We start from the raw sequence: 15,552 nt of genomic DNA on the forward strand, positions 1-15,552 counted from the left end.
CTGTCCTAGACAGTGCCATGATGTTTTCAGAGAGGTGTGTGCTGCTGCCTTACAGGTGGTGGTGCTCTGCAGATTGCTTGGCGTTTGGGTATTTCTTAGGAAGGCTGCCTGATTCTAGAGAGTCATTACAGGGTCACGATGAGGCTTGTCATTGAGAGTGCTTCCCAGTGCTGGTTCCTACTTCCACGCAGTGTGTTAGCTGCTCCTTGTAAGGAAACCCACCACCACCTTAAAGATATTGTCTTTTTTTTTCTTATTATTATTAGATAGTAATTTAATAGGTGCCTTTAATGTAGTGTTTAGCAGTCACTCAGACTGACTCTCCTGACAGAAATCAGGAGTCTCCTTGTGGCACACAGGAATTATGTCAGGTTCTGGCTTTCCTACTGTTAGCCTCATATTAGGAAGTGAAGTGAAAGGACAGTGAGGGAAATTAAGATTAAAGTCATGACAAAACTTCATGACATATGATGATAGACCCCACAGTGTGTGAATTTTCTGTTCGTGGTCTAGCGGGGTGTTCTTGACATGCTCTAGACCCGTTCAGGAACTGAGACTTGCCACAGCGCGCTGGGTGCTCGGAATGAATAAAACAAACAATAAAAACGTGAATGAATAAAAGCCCGAACCCCCGCGGGCGGCCCCGGCCCGGCGCAGTGCGCGGCGCTCGCCGCGGGGTGGCAGCACCGGCCGCCGTTTCCCGGCCTCCCACAAAATGTCCATCGGGAAAAGGTGCCGGCGGGAACTTCCCGCGCTTCCCGGCGCACCTGCGGCTGGACTGCGGCGTCCAGGGAAGAAGCCCTGGAGCCAGCGGCCTCTGCCACACGTCTGCCCGGCGTGGGACGCGCCTGTTCCCGAGGGAGTGCGGGGAAAGGCGGGACCGATCGGCAGAAATGTCGTGTTTAAAATCCTGCCTTGAGTAAAATCTGTTTTGACCTTTTTTTCAGGTTCTTGAGTAACCTGCTTTGCTACCAGTTAGTAAATGTTTTAATAACTCTATTAAATAATTCAGGATCAAGTCCCGGAACTTAGTTTGATTATTTACTTTTGCCACAGTGCTTTTCGTCAGCACCTTTGTGATGTTGCATTGCTTTGTCCTGCATCCAGCCTTGCAGTTTTGGAGAGGTTGGAAAGCTTACCTGCAGTGCAGGTAATTTAATGATAGTCCCGAAGATTTTTTTTTCCTGTCAGAGTAAGTCAAAGTCCTTTTGATTTTTATTTTTTTCTTGATGTCATGGGAGGGGAAAAAAAAAAAGAAAAAAAGAAGAGTTCAAAGTTCACTGATTAGTCTCATCCTATTAATTTAAAAATTACCAAAACTAGATATTATTTTTTTTCTCTTCACCCCATCAGATAGCCCCTGTTTTGTTTACTAAGTAAAATAATATGACCACTGTGACCTGGTCTGAGAGGATACCAGTTAGTGTGCTGAAATGGATTAATTGAACCAACTAACTATTTCTGAAAGGAGATAATAGATAAAATAGGTCCCAATTCCACAAGATAATTAAGGTAGGCATGTTCTTTAAAAGCCTGATTTGTAGTCCCTTTTATTTCACAATGGCTGTTTGCACACCAAAAGTTAGATGTATGCTTGATTCAGCACAATATTTTTCCTGTTTTCTCCAGCCAAAACAGCTAAGAAAGTTTAGAGATAGGTGTGACTTAAATTCTTGCAATTAATATTTTTTTTTCTGTTAAATTATTGCTAAATGAGGAGATGTGTATTTACTACCACTGTTTTTGACTGAATACTGGAAAACTGCAGTTGTCTGAAGACCATAATTATCTTCTTTTATCTTATAGTGAACTTTTTTGCTCCATATTTGCCTTTTGAGAAACAACCAAGCATAGATTTCTAGCTGAACTTTAATGATATCTGTATCAGAAAGTTGCAATGATATTTTTTCATTCCACTTCTGAACTCAGAGTAAACCAAGAATTTTTGTTTGTCTTCACCATTACTACCTTAGATCCAACCTACTGCATAGTTAGGTATTTTTTGCAAAATCTGAATACTGAAATCAAGTTTCCTTTCTAAACCTTTTATCTACTACCTATGTGTTGCAGAACAAACTTTTTGTTTTCTAAAACAGCAGATACATTACCAACCCTTTTATTAAAAAAAAAAAAAAAAAAAAGAAAAACAGAAAAAAACACTCATTTTTTTTATGGGTACTGTATGTGTTAGAGTGTAAAATATGCTATTAACAGTGGTTTTTACTTTCTTTGCTCATTCTTTTAATGAGTAATAGAGAACTGTTATAAAAGTTTAAGAACCTCTTGGAGGTGAATTGTTACCCTTATGCATTGACATTTTTCTCTTTTGATAAAATTAAAATTTGGAAAATTGAAATTAGTGAAACCCGTATTCCTACAAGAACCAAATAAACTTATTTGGCAATGGAATTTTTCCTTGTCCTTGAATTTGTTTTAGGACTGCAAAATAGAAATTCCAAATAGCGGTAGTTAAGTCAGACATATCGAATCTTTTATGTAAGGATTGTATCTGCCTGTAAAACACAACTGTTTTATAAGTACAATAGTGGTTGTCTGGCTTAACTGAATGTTGTTCCCAGCCTTGTTCTCAGTTGTCTGTAAGTCTCATGGTACGCTATAGTAAGGTTAAGCTTTACTTTCTATTTCTGATCTTTGTTGTACTTTCTGTGGAAATTATTTTTTACTGAACTTTATAGGAGATATGGGTTAATACATAGTAATCTGCTACTTGGCCTAATTAATGTCTATTAAAAATATTTTTTCAAGTGCTTTTCTGATTTTCTTAATAATAAAGTAAGCCATGGTTTTCTGAATGTTTTCTCCTGCGTGCTCATTTGATTAATTTTTTTCCTAACATGTGCTATTTGCTAGAGTTAACAAAAAAAACCCTGTAAATGAGATGCATGGACTTTTAAAAGGTTGCACATGACAAAGGATGACAAAACCTGTGGATTTTTATTAAGTTTACTTTGGCAGTCTTATTCCTAGGGCAATGAACTTCGTGCTTACTTGCTTATTTACTTATTTGTGGTTGAATCAGTATTTTTAGGATCTTTTTGTGTATTTATTTGTTTAAAATCTTGAGTTCTGGCAATCAAAAATAAAGCACTTTGTCTCCAGCGCTGCCGTTTTAAATGCTGCTACTGAATTTTAACCACTGCATTAGATTGAAACCTACATGCTGTTAACCACTGAGCCAAAATGAAATCGACCACTGCATTGAAATCAGAGTTGGCAGTTGTACACGGACTTGAAGGAGTTGGTAATAGCAGTGCACCCGCGTTTCTTTAATGGGGTTTTTATTCTCTGGTTTTGGTTTTAATGGTGCCGTTTTGATTTAAAGACTGTTTCTTAATAATGATGCACATTTTTATTGAAATATTTTCAGTGTAACTTAAGAAGAAAATAACAATAAAGCTATCTGCTAGGAGTGGTTTCCTCAGAAACAAAATGTTCTGTTGCATACTCCCATGATAATGCAGGGGGCTTGTTTTATTTATAAAGCAATCTTGCGTAAGAAGATAAGTAAGAAGCTTTCTTCATGTTTTGTGAACCTTTATTCATGGTTAAAAATTGTAGAATGTATTTATGTCTTATAGAGGAAGTTTTGCTAAGGAGAGATTTTCAGCTTCTGAATTTATATTTTGTAACTTTCTTTTGAATCTGCTTCACCAAGCATATGAAAAATAAGCCTGCTTGCATGGTTGACCTCTTAGTCTTTTGAAATTTTTGTTTCTTATTAATAGGACTGGATCCCTCCCAATTCAGAGTCCATCACCATTACCATAAAGATGAGGAGAATGATGCCTTGGTTGGTGGCCCAGCTCAGCTCACTGATGAGGAGAAATATAGGGATTGTGAAAGATTCAAGTTTTGCTGCCTCAAATGCGGAACAGAAAATATTTATGACAATGTCTTTGATGGCTCGGTTAGTTTTTTTATTGTTTTATTTCTGTTCATCGGTGAGGGAGAAAAAATACTTGTAGAGAGAACAGCTTTTCAGATAGGATTCATATGATGTAGGAGGAGATACCATATTGTTTCAGTCCTGCTATTTGTAGCTTTGAAACAGATATTTGCTGATAGGATAGTGCTGAAATATTTTTCCCATTTTTGCATTTCAGCTGTGTTGTGTAGCAGAACACGTGAGATTATCTGCCTTCATTAATCTGTTTGTCCACAGTCATGAACAATTGTTGCTGTAACTTTTTAAAAGAATCCTTATCTTAACACCTTAGTACCTTCCAGTTCTCTATGTAATAAAACTTTCATATAGCAATGGCAATTTCTTATCCTAAATCATATTAATTGGAACAAAGTGTGCTTTAAACTTGTGTTTATCTTGCTACATCCCGCCTCCCTTCTTCACAGTGGAGTTTTTCTGTTATCTTTCCTTCTGTCTTTGTGAATTGAACATAAAAAGTCATAGGGGTGCATTCTTGTTGAGAGGTTCTGCCAAAAAATGTATCTCTGACCTTGGATCACAACTTGAAATAGGGCCAAGTATTTAACTCTACAGCGATGTTATGTATGTATTAGTCATCGGCAAATTAGTGAGCTTCAGAGTACTGAAAACCTTGAAACTGAAAGCAAATAAATCTTTTATCTAAATTAAAAGTAATTATTTTAAGTTAATTTGGACAAACAGCAGATGTTTTGCATTTTTTTGAATCAAAATAAAGCAGTCTTTGGAAGCAAGTAAGAGGAAAAGACATACAAATCTAGTGATACTTTGTGAATCCTTGACTTTTGTTCACTGCAGCTGTAAATAAGACAGTTAATTGCTTTTAGGCTTGACAACTTGCAGATGGGCTAACTGGAGAGAAGTGGATGTCAGACTCCTTAAAAAAATCCCCAAACATCCCCACCACCAAATAACAAAAGAAATCCAGAATCCAAACCAAAAAAGGCCTCTGTATTCCACTTGGAATTATTTAGTGTTGTGGGTGGGACCATTTAGCAAAGATGGCTCACAACACTCAAGTGTTACCTTGAAAGAAAGTTTTCTGAAAGTTTTATGAATGTTCAGCCTGCCAGATTGCTCTTATATTAGTGAGAATTCCAGTAACTTAACTTCAGTTATTCACGCAACACGTCCAGGTTCTGAAATTTTATTGTCAGGTGTTCAGAAGGTTTTGAAAGTAAGGGAATGAGATGGTGCAAAACTATTCTTTGAACTCAGAGAAAATAAAAGATGATCACGAGATTCTTGTTTAATGAGGTTTGTCTCTACAGCCCTATTGGTAATTTTGTGATTTGTATTTCTAAGGTTGTTTTCAATGTTCGGTTCGGTGGTCTGGGGCAGAACTTTGATGGCCCTGATAAAACAACAAACCTGTGTTGCTTGGGCAGAGATGGGGGAGCATGATTTGTCCACAGATCAATTTTTTTTTACTCAACATCTTTTTTTTTTTAATTACTAACTTTGTGGTGTGTTCTCCAAAAGAGCTTTTGGTAAGAAGAGGGTGGGAAAACTGTAGGTCAGAGATATCTTCGTGTGGGTATGGCCAACTGTGATGGGAAGAAAGAAGGCCCAGGTATTATAGGCCCTTTAAGACTATTACTGTCTAAACTCCTGTGGTAGCTTCTACCATCTGTAGCAATGATGCATGCTGGTTTTACACTTCTGTTTGCAGGGACGATTTATTGAACCCAGCTTGCAAAGGTGCAGCAAGACTGAATGTGACGAGCCTCCTTTCAACTATGTGGTTCAAATGAACAACAAGTTACTGCTGGATATTAGACGCTACATTAGAAAATACTATAATGTGAGTATTCAGAAAATACTCTGCCATATGAAATGAGTGTTTGAAGTAGTGTTGAATTTTTAGTGACTGTCATGTTACTTTTTTTTGTATAGCATAAGGTAGTAGCTTGCAACATCAAACTCCAACATTATGAAAGGAAAACAATCTATGATTTCAGATATTAATTTAGAATGTTTGTTTTCTCAGTTCAATCTCAAGATAGTCAGATGTACTCAAATTTTTGTAATAGTGTGTGTCAACATTGTTACAGATGTTGTAGCTTTCTGTTTTCCAGATTTTCAGCCAGAGTGCAGAGAGTTGATTATCATAATGCTTTTAGGAAAATCTGTGAAGCCTATCACATACACAGATACCAATTTCTCATGTCACTGAAATACGATTCTCTTTCTCCAACCCAAATTGTGAAAAAGAAGACCGAGTGTATGTCTTTAAAAAGTCTTTAAAGGACAGTAGGAAAGGAAATACTGTGAATCTTTCTTTATAATGATTAAGAAGGGAAAAAAAGAGGAGAAAGATGGGTAGTTAATTAATTTATATAATTCTCTTTTTTGGGGGAAGTGGTGCAAGAAATCCCAAGTGCCAGCGCTAGTGGTTGGCTTTGTGTGGCACTGTGGGTAAAAAAAGTGTAATATTTGAAATCCCTATCTTCGCACTGTCCAAAGTGGTGACTGGGTAGGACAAAACCCACCATGCTTTTAAAATTATATCAATGTGTTTTGCATTTCTGATATGCTAGAAACATCATATTTTGTGAATTGGCAGCTAGCTATTTTGGTCAAATTTTCATAGATCATCTCATTCTGTTGCCTGCTTGCTTATTTTCGTTGTTCAGCATTGCATGTTTACATAGCTACAGGATAGACATAAATTTTGAAGGCAGTCATAACCTTTGGGTGCTCATAATTTTTGATATACTCAAAAAAGTAAATTGTTTTTGAAAATTTGGCCTTTACATGAATGACATATCTAATTCGTGGTGTGTTTTAAGTATCACAGAATACTTTTGCAGGCAGCAGCTACAATGCTAAGAATTACCATTATGGTTTAATACTAAGTGTACATTTTGTGTTATCTTTCTTCTGTATGTGTTATCTTTCTTCTGTATTAGTTCTTATTGCAGTTGTAGGTGTTTTCTAAGCTCTTTCCTCAAAGTGTAATAATTTCTGAGTGTATAAATGCTTCTTTTGAAGATCTGCATCAAAAGGAGCACACTTCTTAGAGTGTTTAAATTCAAGCATTATTTCACAAGGTAGGGATAGATTGTTCCTTTCCATTGAAGTTTAAGTTAGATGGCTTAGACGAGTTAAGTCACCAAAATGTGAGATCTCTTTGTTACTTCATTGCAAAGGCCAACTGGCTGCAAAATTATCATTCAGTGCATACTAGTATATATATTATATCAAATTATAGAAAGTGTTATTAAATAATATGTCTAAGTAATATGTTTGCACAGAGTTTTTGTATGAAAGTTACTTTTTAAATTTAATGTACATACATTATGATACTACACAAGGCCACATGCTAAGTAATGTCAGGCATATAAAGTGCTAAAACCATGTACATAAGATATGCAATAGTAAACTTGAAAGAAGAAAGATATATTTAGGGCAGGAAAAATTCTTATTACTCATAAGAACAAAAAGTGGTTTCTTATTTTACTCTGTTCTTTTTTGTTGTTGTTGTTGATTGTTTTGTTTTGTTTTTTAAGACTAAGCTGTGACCCAAATTGAAATGGCTGAATATTGAATGTTGTAATGTGCTTACATTGTATTTGAATCTATTAAGTATCTTACTACATGGTATATAGGATAATGAAAATAATTAAAAAGAAAATTAATTGTCCATTTAAGTAAAAGCTTTTATAAATTCAGTTATATTTTTAGTACTGAGAATTTACTTTTAACCTAGTTAGCTATAATAAGGTTTAAAACTACTTTTTAACTGTGGAATACAGCTTTTTAGTGTAAAATGCAATTTCCAGATTGCACAATAATTTTCATTTTACTAAAGGGCTTTTCACGGAGTTGGGCAAGTAAACTTTTTGTCCTTTTAGCTCCTAGAAAATCAGAGGCTGAGAGTTGTAGTTTATTGCTTTCATCCAGTACTTGTGGTGACTGTATAACAAACAGTTAGAGTTGAAATTCATCAAATGGGTGTTTGCACTAATATATATAATCCTATAAGCTATAAAGACACACCAGATGTAATATGGCAAAGAACTGTCTGAACAAAACATTTGATGAAATTTTCAGATGCTTATTTAAGTCTCCTGTTGTAGTGAATTGCATCTGAAAGGCACAGAAATACCAGTTTATAATGGTCAAAGATGGTGTCACTCCATTTTTTATTTTCCTTTTAGATATTTCTTAGTTTGTATGTTCGTCAAATGGAACATAATACAAAAACATAAAATGAGAAAATGTATTTTTTAACCTGTAAGATAATGAGCTATCTTTTATGAAGGCAGCCCTATCAAGAGCCTCTCAGCCTGATCCACAGTTCACTGAGATGAATAAGCTTACTTTTTTCCAGAGAGCTTTGAATCAGATTTTTTTAAAGATCATTGCATGTTGTTTCCTTTAGTCTGTTGAAATGCTTTTATATGTGGCAGTGTAAATTTAGGGGCGGAGGGGAGTGCCACAAAATCTAAAAGTAGAAAATCTACTTGCCCTTTTTGGCACGTGAAACTGTGATAAATAAATATACACTGTGATGATGTACTACATTCCTTTAAAAAGATGCAAATGTAAGAGCATAAATAGAATTTCATAAGCCTACCACAATCCCATTGTTTTTGTAAATTACTCCCCTTTATATGAAAATTTCTGCTTCCGCAATATTTTTTTGCCATTAAACATTGAAATGTTTTATATCTGACTTCCAAAACGTATCTACCATTGCTCCAGTATTTATGGTTTTCTTAATAGTATTAACAATATCAATTTTTATAATCTTACTATTAAATGTAAATATATCTAAAAATGACATGTAAAGATTTTATTTCTTCTTAGAAATGCATTATTCCATGAGAGATTGATCCTGTTGTGTGCTTCTTTTTTTTTTTTTAATTCTGCTTCAGAAGAGCAAATAGATGAAAAGAGAGAGAAACGCTAGCTAATCTAAATTGGGAAATGAAGAGGGCTTTTTTAAGCATGAAAATTTCATCATCTTGTCAGCTGGCAGAATGCCTGCTGTGTGGATTCACAAAGGCTAAGAATTACACTTTCATGAAATTTTCCTCACTAACTGCCCTGGTTAATTTGAAAGATAACCCACTGTTCTAATTCATTCCTCAATTGGGCGGTGCAGGTTTTATCTTTGATCTGACAAAGCATTTGTGTTAATCGTTTTGGCCCTCTACTAGACACTCTTGGGATTGTGCTTTTACAATAAATGTGTCTGTGATAGCTCTTTAGTCTATTATACTTACAATAGATCCATAGAACTGGTAATTAATTCTGTACTGCTTTGGAAATGGGGAAGAATAGGTGTAGCTCTGTCAAGTGCTGCTGGGAAGTTTGTTTAGCTAGTTCATTTTTGAAGTGTTACCCTCAGCCATCAATGAAACATCCATGCGAGGCAATGGCTGAAAGCTGAAATATGCAAGCATAAATGGAAAAACTGACCAACTTCCCTGCTTAAGGAGGGTGTAATTTCATTTTCAGTAAGTGGATCTAATTATTACGTTGGAACCTGTTTTGTGTTTCCCACTGGAATGTTCAAATGCTCATTTTTGAGCACTTTGTAAACAAATGCCAATTCTTAAATTCCCTTTTAAAAAACCCTGTAAAAATCAGTATTCACGTCAATAAAATGAATCCCAAATCTTACTCTACTGAAGTGTTAGTTTTGCCAACTGTAAAGAACTGAACTCCCCCCCGCCCCAAGATATTGTAAATGCCATTTGAGCAGTAGCAAAATTAGTACAGATCTGGTTGGACTGAGAAGTTGTCCTTGAAGCAGCAGTTTTTTAATATTTTTTTAAAACATCTATACACCTGTAGTATTGTTAGTAGTATATTTATAAATAGAAAAATATTAAAACTTGCTTTTATATAGATGTTCTTTCTATGCTGTCTGGTTAATAGTGCATGGCATCTGTAGATATTTTTATATTTTTCAAAACACATAAAATGATGTGAACTTTAAAAAGGGTTTTTAAAAAATATTGAAAAAATCTTGGTCCAACCAGTATTGCACTGTTTTTGTTTTACAGTCTTTTTCTACTGGACCACTCTAAACCACAGGCAGAAGTGAGTTTGAAGGCTATTGAACACTGCTAAATAACTTTATATACTGTTCAGCTGTGAAAATTCAGTGTTCAATAGCCCTCAAAATTTCTCATTTCTTGCCTGTTGTGGGGTGGTCTACTTGCTTGCACATTAGGTCGTGGTATAAAAGCATGTTGGTACGCTATTCAAGATCTTTGAATTATTTTTTATATATATATTGCTGTCCTGGCTCTTGTATATATGTTCAAGGGGTTTGCATTAGTATTTTGTGCACTTAAAAAGGTAAAAGATTTCTAAACAAGGTAACGTTATAAGAGGCGACAGCGTTCACACAGGTTTGGGGATTGCTTGGCACATTCGTTTAAGAGAACAAAGATGACAGGGAGAGAACAAAGATACAACCTGGAATCTCCCACACCTCAGTGAAGTGCAGTGCCAACAACCCACAGGTGTGCACCACGTGAACAGGTGAAAATACAATTGTAGATGATGGTGATGACTTTTATAATCCTGTTCTCCCAACAGTCATGCATTGAAGGCGTTTTTGTTTGGGAGATGGGTAGAGGTAAGGAACTTCTTTGGCGTGAGGGAAAGGTGTTCAGTAGTGGCAATAGTGCAATATTTTATTTATTGCTGTGCTAATAGTACTAGAAGTATATGGGCACGTGATGAAGAGTAGTAAGGGCCAGAAGTGAGAAAGAATTGTGACACCATCCAGTGTGGTAAGCAGAATCAGTTAGCTAGACTCTGCCGTCAGATAAACTCCAGGGATTATTTTCAGTCCTTCCTGTATGTGTGGAAATGGGTTTCTGAGTCTTTTCCAAGTTTGAACTTGGATCACTGTCATTTTGGTTTATACATAAACAGAGATGTTTATTTTTAGTACTGAAAGCTTCCAAGTCAAGGCAGAATTGAGAGAGATTGGAATGAAAGATAGAAGATTAATGTGATTCCATTCATAGTTTACTGGGAACCTGAGAGAAGGGAGGTTGCCACCAGATTATCAGGAGTTTTCTCCTCCCCTCCACAGTAGCATTTTCTGATTCTCTCCTTGATTGAGGTTGACAGATGAGTGTTGTTTGGAATCATGTTTTGGTTAACCAAGAGGAAATTAGAAATATCTTGATTATTGGACAGGGCAGTCAGTATGCTACCATATGAAAGCATAATACATCTGTCTTTCATAATTTATATTTATTGAATAATAAAAGATAACCCTTTGGTCACCGTGTGTAGTGCATTTTGGGGATGAGTAAGCAGTTACTTGTCACAGCACTCATAGAGTCTATTAACTGGAATCGATTCACTATTACTGCAACTTCTCCATGATCTGCCCTGTAAAGGAGTTGTTTGGTTCAGACCTACAGCATCAATACGATTTTTAGTGAAGTGTTTCAAAGTAATGATCAATATGTCTTTACAAAGGGTTTAACTCTCTTCATTGGATTTTACCAGCCATGATGGACATGCACCCATCTCACTGATTGCTGAGTGAGGCTGAGTACGATGCTCCAAATTTTAGCCACTGAGAATGAGTGAACATAAGCAAGGAAGCAAAATCTGTACTTACTCCACAGTCTGGTACCTTGCCAGAGAAGGATTAATGATACTAGACATCTCTGTCAGCTCTTTGTAGAAGAGGCTCCCCAGGCTGGACACCGCATGGAACAGGTTCTAAGAAATGGGGATTGCATCATTAGAGTAAAACTAACTTTGTAATTTCCTCTGTAGGTAGAATACAGGAATGTAAGGACTTATTGTCACAATAATTTGTCTGTTTAGGCTTATAAATGGCAGTATTGTGAACATCATGTTACAGGAAGTGTGCCCAGGGGTAAAATATGGTTGTGGTTATGATTGCCACCAAGTGTGTAATGTTTACCTAGGTGATTGAATCACTCATCTAATAACAAGATGTTGCTGCTGTCAGAGGATTACAGAAAGCACAGTCTTCAAAGGTACTCTGTTGGAACTGATCTGTTGCCCTGGTCAAAGCAGTGATGAATTTTGGCAACACTTGGGATGTGTATTTGTGCTGCAGTAGAGAGATATGGTTGTAGCTCTGTGTATCTGATCTGGCTTTAAACTGACTACAAGCTTTGATGTAGCAGTTGCAGCACTTGTTACAAGATTCTGGAGCCAAGAATTTAAAACCTTGGGCAGATCTGTGCGTCCTGTGGAGAGAATCTGCCATTACTACTGGTGCCTGAGCAAGGCACACTCCACTTTAAGAGACTGAACAAACGTGCCCTCCTTTGGATACCTTGGATTGACACAGATTCTGTGGATGCTATATAGCTTTTGAGGATTTGTTGCTTCTGAGTCTATATTAATAACAAATAATGAATCACAAGAGAGTTTATAACAATTCAGTGATCTCAAAAGGATCATTGTTCATATTTTTTTTGCAGTAGTTTTAGAGAGCTCTCTTAAATCTGTTTAGGTTTTTGTTATGTTCAGTTTAAATTGTTGATGGAAAATGATCCCAGTAGTCACTAAATAGAGACATTACAAGAAGCAGAAGTCCAGATAAACAAATGAAGGCTTAAAGTAAGTCTTAAAACCACCAGTTGTCATGGAATTTTGATACAGTTAAAGCCTTATACAATAATAACTTGGAACAACCAGTCACTGAAATATCAAACCAGATTGAGCCTGTACTATTCTCCACAATTTTAATAGAGAACCAGCTTGCTAGGAGATTATACAAGTCAACAAGGTCGGTTGGCCTTCAATGCTTGATGCTGTTGATGTGTGTATAACCAGCAATACTTACAGCACCCAAGCACATTGCATCCACCAGGAGAATCAAAGTTAAAATCTGTAACTGAAGAGACCATGTTTTCTCTGGATATAGATCCGTTTGTAAGGATTTGTTTGTTACATGTTCATGACCTAAAAAATTATGTCGTTATCAGAAATGTTTTCATGGAAGTCACTAATAATATGGAAATCCGTGATCCAACACTGATTTTAGAAAGTGAAAATTACTTGCTTTTAAGCCTGGTTTAGAAAAAAAGCCAACATGCAACTTTTTGTGGCGCCATCTGTGGTAATTCAGAGTTGAATGGGCATATAAAAGAAAAAATATGGGATGTTTTATAATACTTGTAAGATATCTATGTTACCCATCCTAAAGTTTCTTAGTCTTTATTATGACTCTACCTTCATCTTCAAAAGAAAGCTTAAAGTAAATTTTATAGTATTTGGGAAACTAATATATTTTCTATGTAGTTACCTCCTTCTGTAAACAGCTTTGTTTGATGCTGTCTTTCTCAGTCCACATTCCTAAAGCTAATTGAATAAGAAAACCGTGGGGGTGGGAGGCAACAGAAGGCATACAAGAAAAACTTGGTCTATATTTGCCACAGCATGCTTTTCCTTTTGGTGTAGTGGGAATGGGTTTTGCAGGTGTTCATTTTTCCCTGTCCATAGATGTTAAAAGGATTGTTTTCATTTTTCTGGTTTAGAGCAGTTAAAATTGTCAGAAAATATTTCCAGCAATGTTTAGTCACTGTTCTGTTTCTTGATAATGTACTCGTAGAAAAATTAAATAAGGTATTCCTCAACAGAAGTGATTCCAGTACTCAAAATCTCATCATAAGGAACCTTTGTAGTTTATTGCAAAAACTTATATTCAGCTTCATTTAGGCAGCTCTTTAGTTCTTGCTGATATTTAGTATTTGGTGCAGCGAGGGAAAATGAATGAGTGATTAAGCGTTTGAGAATCAAACAGATCAAATGGGGAGCACGTCAGACCTTTCAGCTTGGTTCCTGGACGTAAGTTACTTATGTGAAAAAACCTCAGAGCGTTGAGATCTGGGCAGCACCATTTAGCTAAACTCCTCTGCTCTTGTGTCTTCATTCCTGTGCTTAGGGATGGGGAAGGTGACCCTCTCGCTGGGTGAGACTTCTAGGGAATTATGGATTGGCCAAGAGAAACCACGCCAGAGATAAGGCAACAAATTATCTGAGATATCCTGTAACCTAGGAAACACCATAGTCAATTTTAGCAGCCTGTACTGTGTTAGAGTTGACATCTTTTGCTCCTTCGGACTCATCAAACCTGTACTTCTCCAGGTTTAAAAAGAACAGTTTAAGAGCCCGTGGAGTTGAAGAATCTGAGATTAAAAAGAGATGTTACTTCATTTTAAGTGAGAATGTTTCCATCTGCAGGAAGAAATGGTGAAATACCATTACATAAGACATGGCTTCATTATAAGGGTTTTGCATTTGCTTCAATGTCTTGTTCAGAAGTCAAGTCAAGCTGCACAGACTTTGTTTTCTAAAGTACCAGTATTTCCTTCACTGGATATATGCAAGTGCTTTTTTTTTTTTTATTTTAATCCTCAAGCTTTAAGAAAATAACTACTTTGTATGCCTGCTTTGGGAGATAATATGATTTGAGTGCAGAACCTTATTCCAATATGTAGTCAGGTAGTAAAGCTGTGCTTCAAAACAGTTGTTGGCCCATGTGTAGCATCCCATGGGTAGGTGTCTGTAGAGTCCTAGAAACTTATCAGCCAGGTTGGTTAGGCTGGTCTTCAGGTTATATTTCATTATATGACATCTACCCATGGACTTTATACTTCTATTTTTTATTGAACATTAGTTAATCTATTATTTAGTTGAACATGGGGGTTTTTGTACTGTCTGGTTTTTTGCAAATTGAGCCTGGTAAAGTGACAACTCCTTTACTCCTTTGCTTCTGTTATGGCACACTGTTTTAAAGACTCTTTTATTGCTAAAGATGAACCTCCCCTCCCTATTTCCATGCCATGCCATGCTGAAGATTATTGTCTCTTCAGTCTGCCTACAGGTGCAGCGCCCTATAACAGGAGAAAAAGAAAAAAAGCTGTGTAGTCCTGCTAAAACTGTTCCAGTGGCTTAATGATGGTCTTGTTCACTTTTTTCCATCTGAAGAGTTTCAGCTATCTTCAGTCTAGTAGATTGTGTTAAGGTTTGAATCCACAGATGTATGAGAGGAACGTTTCTGAGGTTTTCTGAAGGTGTGCCAGACTTCTACATGAAAATTAGGGCTCCGCAGAATCTGACAAGTAGATGTTTTCCTTTTTTCCTGAACTAAGTCATTAGCTTTGTAAGTGGCATCTGCAAGAGAGGCATCAAAAATCCATGAATATCCGTAAAGATAGAAATGTTTATGCAGTGACTGAGCTCGTTCTATCTAAAAATAAAAATCTGAGTTTCAGAATTGTAGCAGATACTTGGAATGTCTTGAATCTGTACCTTTGACCTCCTATGTAACAGTATAAACAAAACTTTGATGTTTGAAGATGGGTTTGGTTTTTATAGTGCACCAGAAAACAATGCTGCTTTTTGTCTTGTCTTTTTCCTTTCTGTACTGGTACTGGTGTCTGCAGCCCAAATGTGGAAAACAAAAAAATAAGAACTCCCATATGGATTTATTTAATTAATACACCCACTCCCCAACAGTATCATCCCTGAGATTTGTTTAGCTGGCATTTTTCTTTTATTCTTTTTTCCTTTATCACTTGTCATCACCTGTCTTTGAAGATTATTTTTGTAGCAAT

General features: G+C 36.2%; 1 protein-coding gene across 3 annotated transcripts in view; it reads left to right on the forward strand.

The window, feature by feature from the left end:
• The window catches only part of POLA1 (DNA polymerase alpha 1, catalytic subunit), a 194,021-nt gene that overhangs the window by 80,311 nt on the left and 98,158 nt on the right, over positions 1 to 15,552 (forward strand). For all 3 annotated transcript variants that reach the window (XM_064646798.1, XM_064646799.1, XM_064646800.1), the window contains exons 32-33: positions 3,747 to 3,928; positions 5,637 to 5,768. In XM_064646798.1, the coding sequence (XP_064502868.1) occupies positions 3,747 to 3,928; positions 5,637 to 5,768 (314 nt within the window). The remainder of the gene's footprint in view (positions 1 to 3,746; positions 3,929 to 5,636; positions 5,769 to 15,552) is intronic.

The sequence above is a fragment of the Pseudopipra pipra genome, chromosome 2 (assembly GCF_036250125.1).
Source record: "Pseudopipra pipra isolate bDixPip1 chromosome 2, bDixPip1.hap1, whole genome shotgun sequence".
Classification (NCBI taxonomy): Eukaryota; Metazoa; Chordata; class Aves; order Passeriformes; family Pipridae; genus Pseudopipra; species Pseudopipra pipra.